This window comes from Fundulus heteroclitus, chromosome 12 (genome assembly GCF_011125445.2).
Source record: "Fundulus heteroclitus isolate FHET01 chromosome 12, MU-UCD_Fhet_4.1, whole genome shotgun sequence".
Classification (NCBI taxonomy): Eukaryota; Metazoa; Chordata; class Actinopteri; order Cyprinodontiformes; family Fundulidae; genus Fundulus; species Fundulus heteroclitus.
Genome location: NC_046372.1, coordinates 9,880,892 through 9,902,433, shown reverse-complemented (window position 1 = coordinate 9,902,433; position 21,542 = coordinate 9,880,892). Strand labels below are relative to the sequence as shown.

General features: G+C 38.8%; 1 protein-coding gene across 1 annotated transcript; it reads left to right on the top strand.

Moving 5' to 3' along the window:
• Nucleotides 1–1,336: 1,336 nt before the first annotated feature.
• spef2 (sperm flagellar 2) lies at nucleotides 1,337–20,132 on the top strand. The gene is made up of 39 exons (XM_021320249.2): nucleotides 1,337–1,515; nucleotides 1,657–1,759; nucleotides 3,650–3,899; nucleotides 4,007–4,177; nucleotides 4,318–4,428; nucleotides 4,547–4,623; nucleotides 4,750–4,969; nucleotides 5,659–5,847; nucleotides 6,049–6,236; nucleotides 6,939–7,113; nucleotides 7,251–7,473; nucleotides 7,628–7,701; nucleotides 7,827–7,893; nucleotides 9,014–9,054; nucleotides 9,299–9,402; nucleotides 9,593–9,840; nucleotides 9,946–10,012; nucleotides 10,108–10,262; nucleotides 10,509–10,613; nucleotides 10,719–10,852; nucleotides 10,948–11,075; nucleotides 12,019–12,157; nucleotides 12,280–12,417; nucleotides 12,543–12,688; nucleotides 13,634–13,699; nucleotides 13,810–13,873; nucleotides 13,948–14,034; nucleotides 14,125–14,257; nucleotides 14,363–14,479; nucleotides 14,646–14,784; nucleotides 15,957–16,029; nucleotides 16,119–16,275; nucleotides 16,373–16,479; nucleotides 16,678–16,860; nucleotides 17,020–17,112; nucleotides 18,350–18,520; nucleotides 18,684–18,899; nucleotides 19,765–19,887; nucleotides 20,056–20,132. Exons 1-39 carry the CDS (start codon nucleotides 1,458–1,460, stop codon nucleotides 20,086–20,088), a joined length of 5,073 nt encoding a protein of 1,690 aa, XP_021175924.2. The 5' UTR covers nucleotides 1,337–1,457; the 3' UTR covers nucleotides 20,089–20,132.
• The last annotated feature ends 1,410 nt before the right edge of the window (nucleotides 20,133–21,542 follow it).

Below are 21,542 nucleotides of genomic sequence, written 5' to 3'. Positions count from 1 at the left end.
TTGCTTTGACTTTTTATTTCCTTATAACAAGAAATGATGACGTTTTATCAGATGTATTTGAGTTCAATCATTTTTTTATGTGATGAAACATGAGATTTTTTAAACAAATAAAAAAGCAAACATATAAATTGAATTAAAACTGTATACCCGATACCTTGACTTTCTTTCTATTATCATATCACAGACTCCTTTTACCCGAGATGGTGTAAAGAGCCTGCATTGATACACGATAGCTCTTGCATATCATTTTTCTTTCTGACATGTTTTTTTTATCATTCATCAGAAACTGTCATCTCTGTGGAAAAGATATGCAGGGTATACTTGCTATTTAACATCTAGGTAATATTAGTTCAACGGTTTTGTGAACTTGATGCATGCTGCATAAATTGTACATACACAACGGTGGCTTTGCAAACCTTTAAAATTCTTGTCTTTTTTTTGTTACCTTGTGCTTTAAACACTAACACATTGCATGATAACATGAGTTAAATGTTATCTGTAAAAAAAATAATTATCCTGGGATTTCTGTAAAATGTAGAGTATATTGCAGATTATTTTATTAAACACCTGAGCAAGGAACAATATGTTTCCGAGTGAATGTGTAAATGTACACATCAATACCACAAGTTGCCATCTTGTTTCTCAGAAGATTTGTCACTGTCAGTGTTGCTTGGTTTTTTCTGTGTGTCTGATTTCTGTGTTTTGTGAATAAACATCTCACTTTTCAGAGTTGTTGACCCACCCTCTCATTCTAATAGATTCTAAGTATAAAATCTAGATCGGACTATGTAAAACATTGTTTTAGATGCAAAAAGTGATGCTATTTGATATTGAGCAATGTGGTGCACTCATCCATGTGAAGTGCACTGTATTTAAGATAAGATAAAATAGGCTTTATTGATCTCACAATAGAGAAATTCACTCGCCACATCGGTTCATACAAGAAGGTGCAGAGTAGGAAAGGTGCATTCAGTTATATACAGTGAATCTTCATATATACAATGGATCAAAAAGGATACAAAAAAAAAATACAAAAGAAATAGGGATGGGCATATGCTGTCTTATTTACATACATAGTGACACACACAAATCTGTGTTGCCGCTTCTGATTCAATGATAAACAAAATAACTATATGTTCATTGTTTTTGATCACTGTTCATTGTTCATTGTTTCAAGGCACTTTACAAAGTCAAATTCAATATATATATATATATATATATATATATATATATATATATATATATATATATATATATATATATATATATATATATATATAATGCGCGCACATACACACACACACACAGATTTTATTCGAGACTCCATAACACGTGTTTTATATCTCCATGGCAACAAGGTACATTTGAAGCTTCCTAACGGTGTTTCTGTTTCTGCCGATATCATCTAAATAATAAGGCAATTCTCCTCGTAAAGTGAGGTTCATTCGTGTAAGACGATGTCAGATATCTTGAGCAGGTGGCTGAACCATGAAGTCGGGCTCTCTGAATCTGTGGGTAAGTGTAACAGAAAATATTCCTCGTCGAGCTAGCTTAATTAGGCTAAGGCTAACGCGACAGACTGTGGCCAGAACTTTCTTGACTCCAGTTTATCGTCGCTTAGCGCTTCTAAACCCGATTGCTTGTCTACATTCTCAGACCCCGGGAACTTTGCCAAGGATTTCTCCAATGGCTACCTTTTTGGAGAGATTCTTCATAAATATCAGATGCAGGAGGATTTTAACATGTTTTTGAAAAACGAGTAAGTTTACCCATATCTGTGATACAGGTACAGTGTTTTCACATTTGGTCACGTCAGAACCACAAACTTCATTTTATTGGGATTTTAGGTGATAAACAAACAAAATAAAGCATGATGTTAAGTGGAAGGAAAAAGTATTTGTTTTTACTTTTAAAAATCTGAAAAGTGTGGCATGCATCTGTGTTTAGACTCTCAAACTCAATACTTTGTAGAAAAAAACATTTTGTTGTTTCTAGCAGCTCTATAGCAGCTTTGCCCATGTAGAAGTGGACATTTCTACCCATTATTTGATAAACTGCTTCATGCTGAGTCTGATCGGTTCGAAAAGCATCTGTAAGCAAACTTTTCTAAGTCCTGCCACAGATTCTTAATCCGAATTAGGTTTTGACTGGACCATTTTAATGATCCCATCCATACCATTTCTAGCTCAGGTTGTATATTTCTTTGAAGGGTCGGATTTTTTTTCGTCGTATCTCACCAGCTTCTTGTGCCTACAGAAAAGAAGCATCAGATGTTTTACCGTGCATGCATATGGTGTGTTCACGGAGACGAAGACCTAGACCAGGAGTGTCAAACTCATTTTGGTTTAGGGGCCGCTTACAGCTTAATCTGATCTCAAGAGGGCCACACGAGTAAACTCATTGCAAGATTAAATAGAAGTAATAAAAGTCGACTTGTTGTTGATTTTTATATTAAATGAATTTCACTTTTACACAATATATTATGAATAACCTCAGCGTTTTTAAGAAAAGTATGTGCAATTTCAACGATACTTTTACTCAGTTAAACATTTATTTGTGCATTATGCATAAGAACTGATCACAGTGATTGTACAATGTTGAAAAAACATTTATTCACATTTTTGGAACTTAAAAACACTGTCCTACATGACAAAATACATCAAACAGATAAAAATTAAGAAATTATTTAAAATCAATATTCCACATCTGAAGCTCAGTGCTACCATCTGCTGATTAAAACACAGCGCCCCTGGTGGACATTGTGGGAACTGCAGATTTTCAATTAAACAAAGTACATGTTTTTTTCAATAATTGTTTTATCATTCTCTTCCTTTTATCTCCTCTTTCTTTCACCTTTTCTTTTTTTCTTCTTGTTCTTCCTTTCCTCTCCTATTTTCCCATTGTAATATCTCTATATTATTTGAGATATTCCCCGCATGAATCATAATAAAACTATGCACATTCATAAATCAAGCAGAGCACTATGGCAAAAGCAGTACTGCTCCACTTGGGAAAGTCAAATCTGTTGGGCTGTTTTTGGATTAAGACAACAATTCTTATTGCCACATTGCCAGACAGGACACTGGATATTTTTTTTTTTTTTTTGTTGTTGTTGTTGAATAATGATAATGCATTTAGCCACCGGGCCGGACTAAATTGTTCGGCGGGCCGTATGTTTGACACTCCTGACCTAGACTATGTAATTCTGTTATAAAAACAAATTATTGAAATTAGGCATTTTTTATTTGTTAAAGTATTTATTTCTGTTTGTGAGAACAAAAGGAAAATTAGATTTTTTAAATGTTTTTAAAACTTGTAACATGTCAGATCTGGATTTAATAATTTTATATTTATATAAAGATTAAAGGTCTGTGTTGTGGACGTCTTCTGAAAAAGACTGCACTATTTAAAAACTTTAATATGAAGAAAAATTCAGCACCAAAGAATTATTTGGCCCAAGTTTGACCATTCTACGTATTTAAGATTTTGAACTGGGTGATCAAAAGTAGTCCAGATTTTTTTTAAAGCAATAAAGTAAACATTTACAAGTACTAAATCCAAAGTTTCAGATCCAATACCGTCGTACTGTTTGCCAACAAATCAAAAGTGTTCAACAATTATTAAAGATGATTCCTTATTTTTATTTTAGTACCCCCGTCTCCAAACTCAGTAACTTTTCCCGGCTTGAGCCAAGTCTTCAGCTACTGGGGGTCTTCTTCGATAAGAACACAGCTCGAGACCTGATGCAGGAGAAGCCGGGTGTCGCCACAAACCTTCTTCACCAGCTCCATGTCGCTCTAGAATGGAAGAGGAGTACAGGAGCCAACCGGACAGTGATGCAGCCCACAGTTCGGGCTAAGGTGCACAAAAAGGAAAAAGAGTCTCGCTCTTTACCAATAGTCAGTTGTTTGTATAACTCTTCGCTTTTAATTTGAGCCTAAAATAATTAGCTTAATAAATGAAATTGTGAAATAAACCTGTTAAAAGTCTCTTTCCTTTTATACAGCACCTTCCTCAGGTGGTGAAACCCAATGCAGATAAAAACCTCCAGAAAACTGGTCAGCAGTACGCAGCTAAAAGCCAACATACGAACTATTTGCCCGAAGTGACCCAACCCATTCGTCAAAAGCAGCCGCTTAAAGTCCACAATGAGAAAAGGATGGAAAAGAATGGGAAGGTACCCAAAAATTTGGAAAATAAAGTACATTACGGGTGCACTTCTTTTCAGTTTAACCCAAATAGGCCAATGTTTGTGGGAAAATGCATTAGGTGCTGAATAATGCTGCTATCGTGATGTGGGGGCATTTGTTTTTGCAGGTTGATCTTGAGGAGCACAAGGATTTTCCTGATAACAATACTAAGCTTTTAAAGCAACCGTCCTGCAGTTTAAATCCCAGCAGAAGGAAGCTCAAAGACAAGGAAGCTCGGGTTTGACCAAAATGCAAACATTTGCATGATCTTTGTTTTCATGTCACAAAAGGAATGCTTTCTGATGAGAGCAGATTTCTGGTATAATTATTCTGCGTTTCCTGTCCTGCATGTACAGTTTGTCCAATCCGAAATTGCTGCATTTGAGGCGAAACGGCATAAACGTGTTACTTCTGGTTTTGGCTCCCTATCGAGGTACGCAACAATTGAAATTTTCAACAAGACGATATTGTATTTATTTAATCCTGAAGTATTTAAATAGTTGTGTTTGTGAAATTATACACTTTCCTTTTTTTTTTTTTTTACATTCATAATTTTCAGCTCCAGTGATCCACTCATCCCTGCAGATTCTTCTTTTGGTGGCATCAAACCGGGCAGTGGAGTCCCTGGAAGCAAAAATAAACCGATCCTACAATCCAATAGCAAGTATATCCAGGGGATCCGACAGCGGCTGAAGGAGAACGCTGTGGCTCGAGAGGAAGGACAAAAAAGAGTAGACAGTTTTCTGTTGGAGCAGTCCAAAGCTCATGAAGCGCAGCAGGTAAAACTTTGTAACAGGAAGACTCTCACTGTATTTATAACGCTTTTCTAGCCATAATGACACTCCCCAACACACACATATGCATACACTCGGGTATGTAGACATGTGACAGGAATAATGGTAAATGGTTTGTACTTGTATAGTGCTTTAACTAGTCTCGACAACATCCAAAGCGCTTCACGCTACAGTCAGTCATTCACACATTCACACCTTGACGGTGGTGAGCTATGTTAGTAGCCACAGCTGCCCTGGGGCAGACTGACAGAGGCGAGGCAGCCATACACCAGCCCCACCAGGCCCTCTGACCACCGCCACCAGGCAATGCAGATGAAGTGTCTTGCCCAAGGACACAACGACAGAGCCAGTCAGAGCAGGGGATCAAACCAGCAACCCGCCAATTGCTGGACAAACTCTCTAAAATCTGCGCCACCTTTGCCCAGGAAGAAGCTGGAACTGAACCCTCAACTTTCAAAATAACGAAACGATTACTCCTCCTATTGGAGGAGTAATCTGTAAGGGGGTCAACTGTGACTATTGGGTCACAGTTGAAACCCCCCCCCCCCCAAAGAGAGCTGTGGTCTTAAAGTGGATTTGTTTGAACAAAGCCTAGAAATCATCACTTACCTTGTCATATATTGTCTATCATTTCAAACCCACACCGGTTAACTAACTCACTCCCGCTGCTTCAGGAGATGCAGCTCGAAGACCTGCTTGTGCGTCGTATGATGCGTCAGTCGCAACAAGAGCAGCGTCTGGCTGAGCAGCTGATGCAGATACGTAGGCAGAAGGAGGTGATTGTGGAGAATCGGCTGTTCAGGGAGCAGCAGTACCAGCAGCAGAGAGAAAGGGACTTTCTGCAAGCTCTGAACAGAGAGGCGGTGAGAACGATGCTTTCTGTGTGTGGCCTCATTGCTATTTATAGAAAACTACACATTTTACTATAGCAGTGTAATGAAATAATGACTAATGCAAGCTTACTTGAATATTAAGATTATTGTATAAATTGGTTCCAACAGCAATAGGATGACTTTGCTGTGCTTTCTCCACTAATTCCTTCCCTTTGCCTGGGCCTGGTGTAGGTTCTGGCTCAGCAGGCTAAATTGGCTCGAGAAGAAGAGATCAAAAAGGAGCTTGAGTTATGCAACAGGTTAGCGGCCGAGCGCGCTCAGACCAGACACGAGAAGCACGTGGCTACCTGCTCTGACATTTTAGGACAGATAGTGGACTTGGCAACCCAAGTCGGAGAATATCGCCTGTCCACAGGGAGGTAAGTAACTTATAGAAATGTATAAGAGACGTGATTGTATTATAAGTTTTGATTGCGGGCTACCTTTTTTAAAAATGTACTTTATAGTCTGATAATAAAACAAAATAATTTTTGGTGTTACAACAGAGGTGAATAAATATTTCTGCTTTTGCAACTGCATGATCTGAAAGATGCAACCTACCAAGAAAAAGTTCAAATCCTACAGGTATCCTTGTCAGCCAATAATAATATATCCAATAAGATTGTCAGCCCAAAAACTACTACTCAGTTTTGCAGGTTAATTCTTTGTTTGGATTTAGTAAATGTCTCTAAAAACACAAAACAAACTATAAATAAGCGTTATGCTTGTGACTGTGATGGGTTTCTGTTTTTAATAAAGCAAACATGTCAGTTTATGTGTTTTAAATTTCCATGTATATGCCATAATACTGCCCCACAAAGACCAGCTCCATATTCACTTTGTAACATTAACCTGCTGTTAGGTAGTTTAGATTTTCACTCTTTAAAACATGACATTTTAATTACTACGTTTTACTTCTATTTCAAACTGTAGAGTAAAATAATCTAATCAGATGGTACAATAAAAAAAAAAAAAAAAAAATTGTTGTCCAGTAATTTATAAACATAGAGCTATTTTCAGGTCTAGTTTTCACCACAATTTGAAGTTTAAATTTGCCCCTTGACATTTGTTTTGCGGTCCAGTTCCAGTCTCCTTCCAGAGAAGAAGAGTAAAGAGTTGAAGGAATTGTTCCTTAGAGGTGTTCCTCTTTATGAGCCAAGAAACTCTGAGCCGGAGTCTGGATTCTTCTTGTCAACAAACCCCTCAGAACTTAAGAAACAGGAGATACTCAACAACCTGGACTATAATGAATACACTGTGAGTCTAAAACTCTTCTGCGCTACTTTTAAACGCAGCCGGTGTGTGTTTTTTTTTTGCCGAAGGCGACTCACAGCTTGTTTCTTTAACACCATTTAACAAAAGCTTTTAGTTTTCAAATCTGCTTTATGTTTAAGAATATGGTCGGTGAGTGGGCGTGGCCGACGGATTCAGGGGAGACAAAATTACCTCCGAGCACCAACATCATTCTTGCACATGTTCTCCAACGACTTAGAAAAATTGCCCACCCACCCACTGTGGAATCGTCCGCTCCCTCATTTTCTCAATTTCGCATCAAGGCCTGCGTCCTGAGCAAGTTCTGCTCGGGGAAGACCAGCTGTCTGGCCAAGATTGGTGAAGGTAAAAAAAAAATAAAAAATCTGATTACAAAATCTGAGCTATAAAAAAAGAAGTTCACACATTCAAATTGTTTGGTGCTTTTTGATTTCATATCCTCTGGAATTGTTGAAATTCATTAAAGTTGAGGTTTTGTATGCTTACTCTTGTCCTTCAGCACTTGGCATCCGTGTGTTGTCGACTGACACACTGATCGATGAGGCCCTGAGGGCTTTTAAAGATGAAGAGGAGGTAAATTATACTGTGTGAGCACCAACTTAACCTACAACTCATTTTAACACTAAATGTTGTCACTGATCTTAGTTCAATATTTAAAACTTATACATAAAATTATTTTTTTTTCTCAAAAAATATAGATCACATATGAGCAGGGGGAGAAGGACAGCGAGGCGCTGCACACATCTTCTGCATTGTTGCAGCCAGGTGGTTTATTGAAGCGGTCATGGTTCAGTTTTATTTTGTTGTGTGCACTTCCTTGTAAAAGTATTTATACCCTTGAACCCTTTTGAGCAATTCTGTCGCCTTACAACCACAAACCGGAATTTGTTTTAAACGTGTTTATGTGATAGTACAACATGAAGAAGTGCACAATAGTGAAGTGGAAGCAAGATGGTTTTCAGGTTTTGTTTTTGCAAATCATGATCTGAAAAGTGTAGCCTGACTGTATCCAATCTCCTTTTATTCTATTTCTCCTAAATAAAATCCAGTGGAACTAAATGTCTTCAATGTTTAACTACAATTGAAAATAGTCAATGTGTGTGGATGGACATGTTTCCTGTGTCATAGAAGACAAGGGAAACGTGTGCTTTGGTCAGATGAGGCTAATACTAAACATTTTGGTCATGTCAAACAATCTTTGGGGTAGAAAACAACCCAATCCTGCTGTAAAACAGAGGAGACAGCATCACGCTATCAGGATACTTTAATATCACCGTACTTTGTGTTGGGCTGTATAAAACAAACACATCAATCAGTAGAATATGTTCTTTCAGCTATTCCTCTCATGGGTCACCAGAGTGACTCACCTGCCTCCAGTTCACTCTATCTTTTGCCCGTTCAACTGTTGCACCAACAATCTCCATCTTCTCTTTCTCTATGTCCATGAATGTTCTCTAAGGTATTTTTTTTCCTCCTTCCCAGCAGCTCTGTCTCTTACATATTTTTTCCAATGCCTCCACTAGCTCTTGTCAGAACATGTCCAAACCACCTCAACGTTTCCTCATCTCAAACGGCCCAATCCCATCTGTTCCTCTGATCTGCTCCTTTCTAATCCCGTGTGTCTTGGCCACATCCAGTGAAAATCTCAGCATCTTCAGCTCTGCCACCTTCAGCTTGGCCTCCTTTATTTTTAGAGACAGTGCCACTGTCTCTAAATAATTTATCATGGCGGGTCTCACCCCTGTCTGATAGACTTTCACTTTCAAGAAATGTGAAAAGGTTCAAGGAGTATAAATTCTTTTGCCTGCTGGGATTGTAGCAAAATGTTCATGATTGCTAGTGAATCTGTTAATTTACTGTTATTATGTTTGTATTTCTTTCTCAGAGCTTAACAAACAAGAAGAAGAACAAGAATGTAGTAACAAAGTGAGTGTTCAGGGGTGCTGAGAATGTATTTCTAATTCGCTGCCTCATTTTTCTCTCCCCTCATATATCAGACTCTTTGTATAGAATTCTCTGCTGTTCTGAGGATTTTTCTTTTAGTAACAACATGACAGACTTTGAGAGTGCCAAGACTCAAAGGAATGCATTATAGGCATTTTCATTCTGACCTAACATCTGTTTGTAATGAAAAATATAAACTTTCGCTTTCTGTGATGTGCATGTGCAGCTGCCCACGCTTGCAACGTCGGGAGCAGCAGCAGTGAAGGAGATGAGAAAAGGAAACGTCGTTCCGAACGAGCTCATAGTGGACATGTTAATAGAAGCAATCAGGTAATACTGCAACATGATCTGTTAAATGCAATTTACAGGATTTTAGTCAGCTAAATTGTCCTACTTGTAGTGTATGTTATAAATGGGGCTTGTGTTGCATTGTATAGAATTGGACTAAATGGCAGAATTATCTTGATGCAGATAAACATCAAGCTCTCAAACACTGAAGCAGCTCATTTCTTCTCATTAGTCAGGTCCCTCCTCAGTCAGGTTGGATCCTAGATGGCTTTCCACTTGACATCAGTCAGGCCCATATGCTGGAGAAGGCTTTGGGTGGGTCTGTGGAGGAAGAGGGTGACTGTGTGAGCAACACGACAGAAACAGGTGCTGATCCAGATCTGCTCAGTCCTCTACCACCTCATCCACCTATGCTGGACTTGGCTCTCTTGCTGGACATACCTGATGAGAGTGTGGTTAGACGGGCATACAGCCCTACAGGTATGAGACTGTGATCAGGGCTGCACGCTTTGTGTTATGAAGGAGATAAAAGTAAAGTTGTTTTTTTTGCCACTCTGGTCATTTTTCTTCCCAAACCATCTAAAGATACTTCTTCTGCTGCAGAGTCCCCACACACAGACAGCACCGTGCATTCTGCACAGATTACGCACAGGTAATACGATGTGACCAGGCAGCAACACAGCTGGATTAAATTCCCTTTCCTGCATGGCTGTCATCTCATGGTTTTAACTCGATTTCATCTTAAAGGGTTGCAGCTTTTCGGGATGCCTGGCCAGAGCTAGAAAAGTGGTTTGGTGCAAAGCAGAACATTTTGGTTCGTCTCGACGCTGATGTGGAAGAGGGGGAGCTGTACAGCGCGGTGGAGTCTGTCCTGCAGGCTATTATTAAAAAAAAGCAAGAAGGTGACTTTTTTGCTGTCTTTGCACTAATGTTTAACTGTTAGAATAAGTTCTTCCTAATTACAATAAAATATTATATTATACTTTACTTATATATACAAAATATTTTAATTTGAAGAAACCTTCCTATTTTTAGACACTAAGATTTTTTATGTTTAAGTGAAAAACACATTAATGTATATCTGTAATTGCCAAACATTTATACTGAGAAGGAACACAGTAATCATGCCGTTGTCATTCCCTCATCAGCTCCTGTTGATCCTCTCGTTGAAGATACATTGTTAGGCAGTACAAATGCTCTGGACACAAGTCCTGTAGGGTCCAGCTCCAGCATTAAGAAGGAAAAAGACCTAGGTGAGATTTTAATTTTGATCTAAACACACTTGTTAAGATCTGATCAGGTGTTCTCTAATCACACTTAATGATTGTTATTTTATCCATTTCTTATTTGATGAACAGGCCATTCTGCAAATGTGTCACCCTCCTCTGTGTCTGTTGAGGGCTCCACTGGAGGCAACATGGTCCGACCTGACTCTGCTGTCTCGACCTCAGGCTCAGTTAGACATCCCTTCGTAAATGAACCTCTGCCTCCAGTAGGATATGCCCCGTCTTTTATACTTTTCTGGAACACTTCTAGTTTATTATCTGTATTTTATGTGCGAGGTAATTGATATTCATATTTCCCCAGAATGTACCAGAAAACCTGTGTTCTCACTGGGACAACGCCTGTCAGTCATATGTAAACAATATAAAGCAAATAATGCAGCAGCTGCGTTTACAGCTCACTTTTGTGGATCGTCACCTTTTCAACGTCAGGTATTACCTTCATCCTTCTGGTTAATAGAGTTACCCTCTAAACATCAGGTGCCCTATGTATAAAATGTTCCAGCTCTTTTTTTTTTTTTTTTTGTTCCAAATTCAAAAGCAAACACTTTTGGCTACACTTCCAGCCAGCAACAGCTTGTTGCACGTCTTTGTTCTCTTGTTTCTAGATTGCACTTTTGAGATTGAATTTTATAATAATAATAATAATAATAATAATAATAATAATAATAATAATAATAATAATAATACATTTTATTTAAAAGGCCCCTTTCTGGACACTCAAGGTCACCGTAGAAAAGGATAAAAAATAGAATGTCAGAAACAAAATCAAAACAAGAAACATTTAAAAAATACAGAGGCTGGGACATGGAAATTGGTAATTAAAGAGAATAGGCAATCTTAAATAGATGAGTTTTGAGTTGTGATTTAAAATGGAGAAGTGAGTCCGTGTTTCTAAGTAGGGGTGGTAGAGAGTTCCAGAGGCGGGGGGCAGAGCGACCGAATGCTCTGCTCCCCATGGTGGTGAGACGGGTGGAAGGGACAGACAGGTGTAAAGCAGATGAGGATCTAAGAGCACCGGAGGGGGTGGGAATATGTAGGAGGCCTGACAGATATGGGGGGGGGGGGGCAAGGTGGTGAAGGGCCTTGAATGTCACCATGAGAATTTTGTATTGAATGCGGAACTGGAGCCAGTGGAGCTGTTGGAGGACCGGAGTGATGTGGTGGATAGCGGGAGTTCTTGTTATGATGCGAGCAGCTGAGTTCAGGAGGTAAAAGTTTACCTCCTGGTTGTTTAACATAAGTAAGGGACACAGGTTATATGTTCCAATGTTAGGGCATAGAGGGCTTGTTAAAGTGTATATTAAGAGGGCTTTTTTTTTTGCAATTAATATGGATTTTTCTAATTTTATTGTAAATTGTGATGCCTGTTTAGAGAACGATACAGCCATTATCTCGGTTCTCCTGACTTGAAGCAGGAGTTAGTTTCTCAGTGGCAGAAGGACTTCAACAGCGTACCAGACGATATGAGAAAAGACGAGGAGACCAAAGCAGAGCTTCATCTGAGGATGGATGTAAGAGTCCTTTGCGATATACTGTACTGCGATGCAAAAGTAATAAACTGGTTATGTGTTTGCTATAATAAACAATAAATAAAATGAAAAAAAAAAACAGAGTGGATCTGATGTGTATCCAGGAACTGCAGGAACGGCTGTGGGATATTACTGACAAGCACAGAGAGGAAGATGAGCAGGAGAGGAAGGCTCTCATGTGTGATAGGTGGCTGGAGGAGCAGGCAGCTATGCTCATCAACCACCACTCCATGATAATACAGGTAACTTGCTCAAATCTGTGGAACTGCTTGGTTGAGTGATTTTTTTGTTTTGTTTGTTTGCCGTTTCTAGTTTTGTTGTTGCAGAGATGTTGGAATCTCAGCGCCGGCTTTGTTGTCTCATACAGGTAGAGCTGAGCCGTTTCCGTGAAACGTTCTGCACTCTGAGGCTCTACTACTGGAGCATGCACAAAAAAGTACCGCTTGTGCCCTTCTCCAAAGCGATCTATATCTCTGTGCTGCAGCCAACCGGAGCTAAAGATAAGGACGACACGTAAGAACCTTGATAGCACATTGCCTTTTAAAAGTATTCATACTGCTGGAACTTTTTCCCATTTTCTCAACTTACAGTCACCGTGCTTTAGTGGGATTTTATGTGCTAGACAAGCACAAGGTAGTGTTTAATTGTGAAGGGAAGGCAAAATGGTAAATAGTTTAATAAAAATTGGAAAATGTGGCATGCATTTATTACCCGTGCGCCCCTAAATAAAATCCAGTGTTACCATTAGTAAGCAAAAAACATGATGAAGACCAAGGAACCCATCGGACAGGTCAGGGATAAAGTCGTTGAAGTTTATGAAGCAGTCCATTGATGCAGCAAGTTCGATACAGCTGCAAACTTAAATATGGACATTCACCCATAATGACAGGCTGAGTAAAAACATGATATACGTACGCCATGTGTTGTAGTTCCCTAGTGTGAACCGTGATGGTGGTAGTATCATCCTGTGGGTATCCTTTTCTTCAATACGGAGAGGAAAGCCGGTCAGATTTGGCTGAAAGAGGGATGCTGAATACAGGGGAATCATGCAAGAGGCTGCAAAACTTCTTCCTGCAGAAGAATGGCCATAAGCATACAGCCAGAGCTGCAATGCAGTGATTCAGTTCACAGCATGCTCATATCAATGGCCCAGTCAAAGAATTTGTGGAGAGACTAAAATCGCTGTCCACAGACAATCTTGCAAAGAAGAACAAGCTGTTTCCTTTTCCATACACTTCATAATTATATGCGGCTTTGTCCTGATCCATCCCATAAAATCTTGCTGGACTGTATCAAATAACGTAGCTGTTGCAGCAGGACACTGTGTATAGAGGTTTGGGCGTCAGTACTTGTGTATTGCATTCATATCACTAGTTACAGAAATGAAGACAAGACAGTAAATTCTATGAAAAGTGACTAAAGTTTTATGAAAATTGATTTAAAAATGTGTTTTGTTAGTGTGGATCCTTTGAGCAGTGGTGTGCAGGACCAGATGAGTGACAGCAAGGACAAAAAAAGAAAACCGTAAGCAAGGGTCACCAGTACACAGAGTGTCCTCTGAATTCTTAACATTTTAACACATCTAATGTGACAATTACTCTGATTGTTCAGTGAATTGTTTTTGACTTTCTTAGGCAGCCTGACTCAACAAAAACCGCCTCTAAGGTGGCGGACGAGTCTCCGTTAGAACCTATGAAGGTCAGTTTTACTGTTACACTTTATTCTGATTAGTAATCACTGTAGGTAATGATCATTTATGTTGTTTCTTCAAGGTGTTGCAGGAGAAACTTCTAGCTGACTACGAACAGGCTGTTCAAGCCATCGGAGACATGCTAAATCCCTTTTGTGTCGGTGTGAGAGTAAGCCTGAGGAGCTTGTCCTTGTTCTGCGTACAATAGATTGCCTATCTTCTATTCCGCTGTGACCTTTGATGGTCTCTCACTGTGTAGGTGTCAGGAGAAGTCCAGGAGAGGGAGACAAAAGAGCAGGAGACCATACAAGAAAAAGTGGACGCAACAAAGAAGGGCTCTTCAAGTGCAAAAAAGGCTAAAAAGGAACAGCAACCACCTGGAAAGCAACCAGGCATGATATTTAATACCATTTAGGAAAGCTATATAACTGTCTGATTGTATTTTCTCCTTTGGCCTTCTGTCTAAGCATCTTTTAGTTTCCAAATTGTTCTCCTAGCTCAACCAATTGATGAACCAGAGCAGAGTCAGATTCTGAAAACTACAGAGCGGACCTATGATAACAAAATTAAAGATAAAATACGTAAAGAACATATAGCTGCTCTGACTCATGAGGGTATGTACCTAAACACACTCACCGATCTGTCCAACTATCTGATAGTCAGTATCTATTCATGTACTGTAAGGTTGCTCTTATGCTCCATGCTAACATTGTATTGAGTGTTTTATTAGTCAATAATTTTGTGGGTATTTTCCTGTTTTTGTGTTTCTATGTTTTGTAGAAAATTCAGCAAAGGTTCGCCTTGAGCTAGTTAAAGGTCACGGTCTGATGCTGGTTGAATCCCTGCAAAGCAGAGTGCAAGAGACCTTTGGCAACATGGAGAAATTGTTTCAAAGACGCTATCTATCAGAAATGAAGTGGTATGATTGTATGAACCTCTGTTCCCGTATGGTTTGGTGTGGTTGGACCTTGTGCGTCTATGTACTTTTTGAACAAGTGACTTGCAAATGCATTCACAATGCTTGAAATTGTCCTTATGTTGTTACAGCAAAACCACAACCTTCAGTTTGTTTTGGGGATTTTGGATATATCTACACAAAGCAGCCCATCAATTCATTATCTGAAAATGTAAAGAATACGACACAAGTGCAGACCTACCAAGACATTGCTTACCTACCTAAACTAACAGACCAGGAACAGAAAATAACAATATAACATAGCAATGACAAAGGAGACGCTTTCAAATTCAACAAGACAGACAGGGCATGTCTAAGCTTGCCGGCAAGATGAATTCTCGCAGTATTTGTGTGTTCACAAACACACGAGAATCCATCTTTTCCCGCGCCGGCTTCAACCGTTTGTGTCCAGAACCCAAAAAAAGGGTTCGGGCCAATCACGTTGCAGTATTGAGGCTTAAGGCGGGACATAGTGGTGCAACGAAAGCAAGAGCTGACGAGCCGTACCAACACAAACATGGCAGTGCAGGAGGATGCAGGTGTAGCTGCTGCTATCACGTCTGTTTAGTAAGAATCCACGATTTATTCTTTGATAGTAGAACAGCAAGAAGTGCCTTGACTACTGTGTTGTGGTTTCACATGACGGTGATGCTTACATTTTAATTTGATACTAAAAAAAACACCATAGGTAGTTGGGAACTAAGTGTCCCTTCACCCAATCAGCTTGGAGAGTTCTGCTCCTTTCCCCAAACAGATTGGACAGCAGCAGTCCCAGGTTGATAATGTACAGAATAGAGAGTGCTACACATTATCAATCTGAATGGCCAGGATAGGACATGTCCACTAAACTTTCATTGTTCTAGGATTGGCCAGAATTTCTTGGTCCGTCTGTGCAGAGCTAATAGAGATAAAACCCCTAAAATATCTGCAGTTGTGACTGCATCAAATATTGGTACAGCAATGTTGAGTGAGGGGGTGAACATAAATATGCACAACACCTTTGCCATTTTCCTTCCACCATATAATTCTTTCCTATATATTTGGGGTTATGGATGCTGTACAGTGTTTTTTTTTTATATACATGCATTGTGCTCAGAAGAGATTCTCCGTGTTTTGATTTTTCTTTTTTTTTTTAGTATCGATCAGCTGTCTGAAGTGGTTCGCCAACACATAGAGGCTGGTGCCAAGCTGCAGTACGAGCTGGTGATGGTTTGTAAAACCTTTCAGTGAATCTTATTTTAAATTCTCGGCGACTGCGAAGTAAAATCCGAGGACAGCTTTCATCTTCTTTACGATAGGAAGACTGTGACTTCTATCTGAATGGAGACTGTCAGCTGTTTCCAGATGTGTCTCCTCCCCCCCGTCCGGCTCCTGTGGAGAAACCAAATCGATCCACCCTGACAGTTTCTCAGTTGGAATCACTCCACTGTCAGCTGTCCAAGATTGCTCCTTCAGGTACATGTGAGCACCAGAAACCAAATGAGCCGTATCAGAGTTTCTTATTATTATTAATTAACCCAGAAATCCCTTTACCTTCTTTCTGCCTTTTTAGGTCTCATGTCCAGCTCGGCTTTCTTTCTCTTTCTTGAAGATTTAGTTTCTAACAGCCTGGGGAGAAACATCGTGCCTGAGGCCTGGACAGATCTGAATCAAACGCAGGTATTGATATGAGCATGTCCATGAAACGCACAGAAGGATTCCTTTTTGGTCTTTCACTTTTTAGCCGTCTAATCCTGATATTTGTTTATTGGACTATATTATACTGTATTTTGGTTGTGTTTCGATGTAGCTATGAATGCAGAGGAAATTTCATTTTGAATGAGCAATAAATTCCATTGTCTTCCCTCCTGTCCTCAGCTGTTAGAGATGGTGTCTTTGCTAAGCGATGAGTATGAGCTGATAGACTGGCGCCGCTTTCTGCTCAGTGCTGCTCTCCCGTGGCCACTTCCCTCTCTAACACAGCTGCTGGATCTGTTGCGACAATTTAAGGAAGCGGACGCTGGCGACACGGGATATTTAAACGAGGGACAGTTTCTGCAGGTCCGGATCTATCCTGAATTCACGCTTCAAGTTGATTTAAACAATATTTTAAGTCACAGAAAGTTCTTGTGTGATTGAAAACATGTTCAACTCTGTTCAGTTTATTTGTAAGAAATTAGTTTTATGGGTTGCTCAATGTTTCTTTTTATTGATCAACAGACAGAGTTGTGGTTTTGCAGTGAGAGGGTCCAGAATGTTCCTGAGGACCCCTCAGAGCCGCTGCCCTACAACCGTCTAGCTAGCCTGCGCAAGGTAACCGACTGTAGTTCAACTTCCTTATTTAGATTCCAGAAGGAAATTTGATTGGCATACAACATCAAAAAAACAATAACAACAAATATAGCAATAAAAAAATTATTCACAGTATCAAAGAACAACATATAGTACCTTAAACGTCTTCATATTTTCTGTAGCTTCAGCTGCATACTGACAAAACTTTGTTGCTGTTTTTCTGTGGTGGGATTTTATATCACAAACCCACACATAATTGTGAAGTGGAAAGTCCTCCAATTAGTAGATTCCGCCTGTGTGTAATCTTACCTTACCACAAATGCAGCTTTATGAACCACTGGTAAGAAGGATGCCATGAAAGCCATAAGATGTCCTGTATGATGTATGTCATAAAACACAGACACAGAAAACGCGGCAGAAGGTGGCCCGGTCAGACGAGACAAGAAGAGAACCCTCTAGCTGACATGCCAAACACAATGTGTGGCAAAAAGTTTAAATTACGTGTAATATGCTGGTGAAGATTCTCAGTCATCCAGGTCATGGTCATGGTCATTTGAATTTGCATGTTATCTAAACCATTGCAAGACCTTTGTTGGGCGATGGTATAAAAGCTGGTACTCACATTACTTACGACTTTTTGGAATGAGAAAAGCTTCAGGGAGAGGCGCGAAACGTCTTCAACTACGGAAAACAAGTCCAGTTGCTTTGTTTTTTACTTTTTTTGGAATAAGTTTTGTGCATTTGTGAACAAACCGAGCTTAAACACAAAGAAAATTTGAACCTCGTCGTCTCAGATTGTAACTATGTTAACACACCAATCAAACAATGAAGATTATTGTTTGTACTTTCACAAGGTTTAATTGCTGAAACTGTCAAATCAAGTTTAATATTACTCTCATTCTCAATAAACAAATATAAACATTTTAGATCTATGGTCTGTGTAAAAATCCGAGCATTGATGTGAGACTCCTGATGGTTATGGGGCCTAACGCAGTGGCTTAGTTTGCTTTTTGCTTTGGGCCAGCTCTGGGTGTGAATACAATTGCAAAGAAGTGGAAATGTGAACTTCCAAGATATATGAGTGTAATGCCCTGTTTTCTTTTAAAGTAATGACACAGTTGCCATGTTTTGTTAATGTAATATTGCCTTCTACACACACACTTAGAGGAGCTTTAATGTTTAAATTTCATCTAAACAGACCTGCAGGAGATTGAAACATTTAATAACTGATATTTGTTGCGTTTCTTTTCTCTCGTAGTTCTTTTTCCAGTTGTTTGCAGACCCTACCTCTTCTCCACCTCAGCTGGATTACGTGTCCATGCTCCAGTACTTTGCAGCCGATCCTAATCCCAAACAGGGTTTTATCAGAGCTCTTAGTGTCGTGTTGGGACAACATCTCCAGCAGCCTTCACAGAGCCTTCTCGTCAAGGTGAGTATATGAAAGAAAAGTGAATACAATCCAACCCAGACGCACTTTTATGCTAGTTTTCTTTATGTTAGTTAGTCTCAAATCTTATTACCTTTGTGCTGAAATGATTTTAGAAACAATGTATATTTTTAAATTGACATTTATTTTATGTTCTGTAATATAGTCTCTGCCTAGCTTAGAAGAAACCACGGAGTTCACGGCCGTCAAGTTTACTGAAGACTATAAAGAAGAGGAAGCTCTGTTTTCACCTACCAGTTTTTTTAAGGATCAGGACGTTTCGATTTCTGCTCTTCTTAACGTCGTTTGCCACAAAATCACCAAGATGGAGGGCGGCGCCCCCCTTCCTCCAGGCTGCTTGAGTCAGGAAGAACACAAACAGGTTTTTCTATTAGGAATTATTTGTTGTTGTTGTTTTGCAAATGACTAATATTTAAGTCTGAAAAAAGTGTTTCACCACAACTTTTCATTAGAATCTAATTTATCAGGAATTACCTAGGTAGCAAATGTAGACCTTATTTAGCATCTCCAGTTTGATTTAGACTGTATTTACCCCAAGCTCTTCAAAACCATTTCATAACAAACAAGCAGGTAAAACATGCAGAAATCCCAGTTGTGTAAAAAAAAAAAAATACAGACATACAGTTGGAATTTCTTCACTAACTTTAAAGATTTTGGATATACCATGAATGTGTAAAAACAAAAACAAAAAACCTTACATTATTAGAGAGTAAAAAGTGGAAGAGCACTGAGGAGACTGGCGCATTAATGATGCAGAGATGGAGTCCAAACTCTCCAGAACCGTCCCTTGGGGAAGTGAGTTAGGCAGGTCAAATACTCCGTTAAGATTTTGTGCCAAGCTGTTTTCAGTTGATTTATCATCAATCCAAAACATGAAAATGTTTTGCCCTGCAGCGTGTGCGATGATATCCTAGTCTCTGTTCAAGCTGGCTTCAGCCATAATTTCCTGACGTCGCTGTCCCAAAGGCTGAGATAACTGAGATAACTGCGGTTCAGTTTCAAGGTTACTCCATGTATGGTGTGCCGCGTCTTGTAAAATGTCACATTAAATATTTGGATGGGACCAGACAGTCTGTATCGGCTCAGTTTGAGGCTCCCATTAAGGTGTTAGTTACTGATTTATTTGGTGGTTTATTTGAGGTCATTTTGATGCTCTTTAGCCTCTATTGTCTTTATTATCAAGTTTTCTGTCCTACTAATGTTTTTTGTCTCTTTCATTCCTTTAGAACCTTGAGAATGTGTACACTGAGCTGGGATATAACCCTGATGAATCAGTCCCGTTCTCGATTCTTTCTAAGCATCCTTACACTGAAATGCTGATCGAGTCTTCAACTCACTTCCAGCTTGTTGTAAGCCTCTGTAAACATTTCTGTATTTCCATTGATCCTCTAATTCCCAACCGTCCTACCCAACATTTGGTTACATGGTTGGACTGCTTTGCAATTTTTTCTTATTATTTTAATCATATTATCAGTATAGATATATTAACTGTTTCTGTTTTTCTCATTTGCCTTCAGAACCTTCTGAGCGCTGCCGGGCCATCAGGATGAAACAGAAGGCTAACATTATTAAATAAACAGAAAATGCAAGCAAATCTGCACTGAGTAAAGTGATTTAAACTGAACTGAAATTCGGGGGTTACATCATGTTTGAAATAACTCCAATCACCTCAGTGATGGTTGTGATGACCTCTCTAGCCTGCCTTATCTCTTCGTCATGCACTGCATATATAAATATCTATATATACACACAGAGTTTTTTTAAGGTCTGATATGTTTATTTGAACTTTGGCATCTTTTTCATTGGTTTTCATTGCCGTCATTTTTGTTCAATATTAGAGCAATATATTTTTTTTTGTTTGTTTGTTTTATTACGCCCCTATAATCTAGTTAGTCAATCATTCCAGCATAAAAAGTTCTACTCATCCCAAGTGATGATCCGGTGTTTAAATCAACAGAGAATCCATAAAAATTCTTTACCAATATGTTGTTGCACGACTTGTTCGCATTTCTTTGGTAGAATCAATAGAAACTCACAAAGACTAGAAAGTTTAATAGTTCAAAATGTGATTTTAGCACTAAAAAGTTAGTTTACAAAAATCTTTGAAATCTATTAAAAGAATGTGTAAGTAAAACAGCCAAAACTTGCTGGTCATTCACACCACCTGAAAGTTACAAGTAATTCAAAAAAGGCTTTTGATTTTGACACAAAACCCAAAACTGAAAAAAATAATAACTTTAGTGATGGAAGACTGGTTAATTTTTGAATGCTTTGGCTGTCACAGTGACTTTTACATGTTTCACCAGGCAGCCTGTCTCTTTTTGCATCGGCCATTTTGTGGAACACACATAAAGCCTTTAAGGAGAGGCGATATTTTATCATTTTCATCGTGCAGATGAATTTCATGCTGTAAAATGTGTTCAGAATATGTTCTTTAACCTTCCGTCTTAAAATAGGTTTGAAAGTAAGGAATGATTAGACTGAATATATTGCATAAAGCTCAATTTCATACCCTCAAGTAGGTGTGCCAATTTGATAGGATTTAGGGCACATGTTGGTATTGTCTATATCTTCATCCTTTGATAGCGGTGTAAATGCATCCCCAGGGTTCAGTCCTTTTTTTGTGATTTTAGCATTTATAGGTGGATTTAAAACATTTACCTAGATGCGACAGTAGCTATATATATGCATATATATATATATATATATATATATATATATATATATATATATATATATATATATATATATATATATATATATATATATATATATATATATATATATATATATATATATATATATATATATATATATATTTGTCTGTGATTTATCTCTGTGCTCTGATCTTTGTAGATCACAGCTCCTTCTAGTGGTCTAATAAAAGTACAAGTTCGCTTCTGATTTACTAGTTCATTCATTCTTTTGATACCAGAGAGCCCGTTACCTTTTTAGTACATATTCTTTTTATGCTGTTTTTCTCTGTTTCTATAATATATATTGA

Bases quoted from the DNA above. Each gene is read 5' to 3' on its own strand.
- spef2 (XM_021320249.2), top strand. From the start codon at position 1,458: ATGTCAGATATCTTGAGCAGGTGGCTGAACCATGAAGTCGGGCTCTCT. The intron at 7,114-7,250 runs GTGAGTCTAAAA...TTTATGTTTAAG, and splicing joins TGGACTATAATGAATACACT to AATATGGTCGGTGAGTGGGC. The intron at 14,480-14,645 runs GTATGTACCTAA...TATGTTTTGTAG, and splicing joins AGCTGCTCTGACTCATGAGG to AAAATTCAGCAAAGGTTCGC.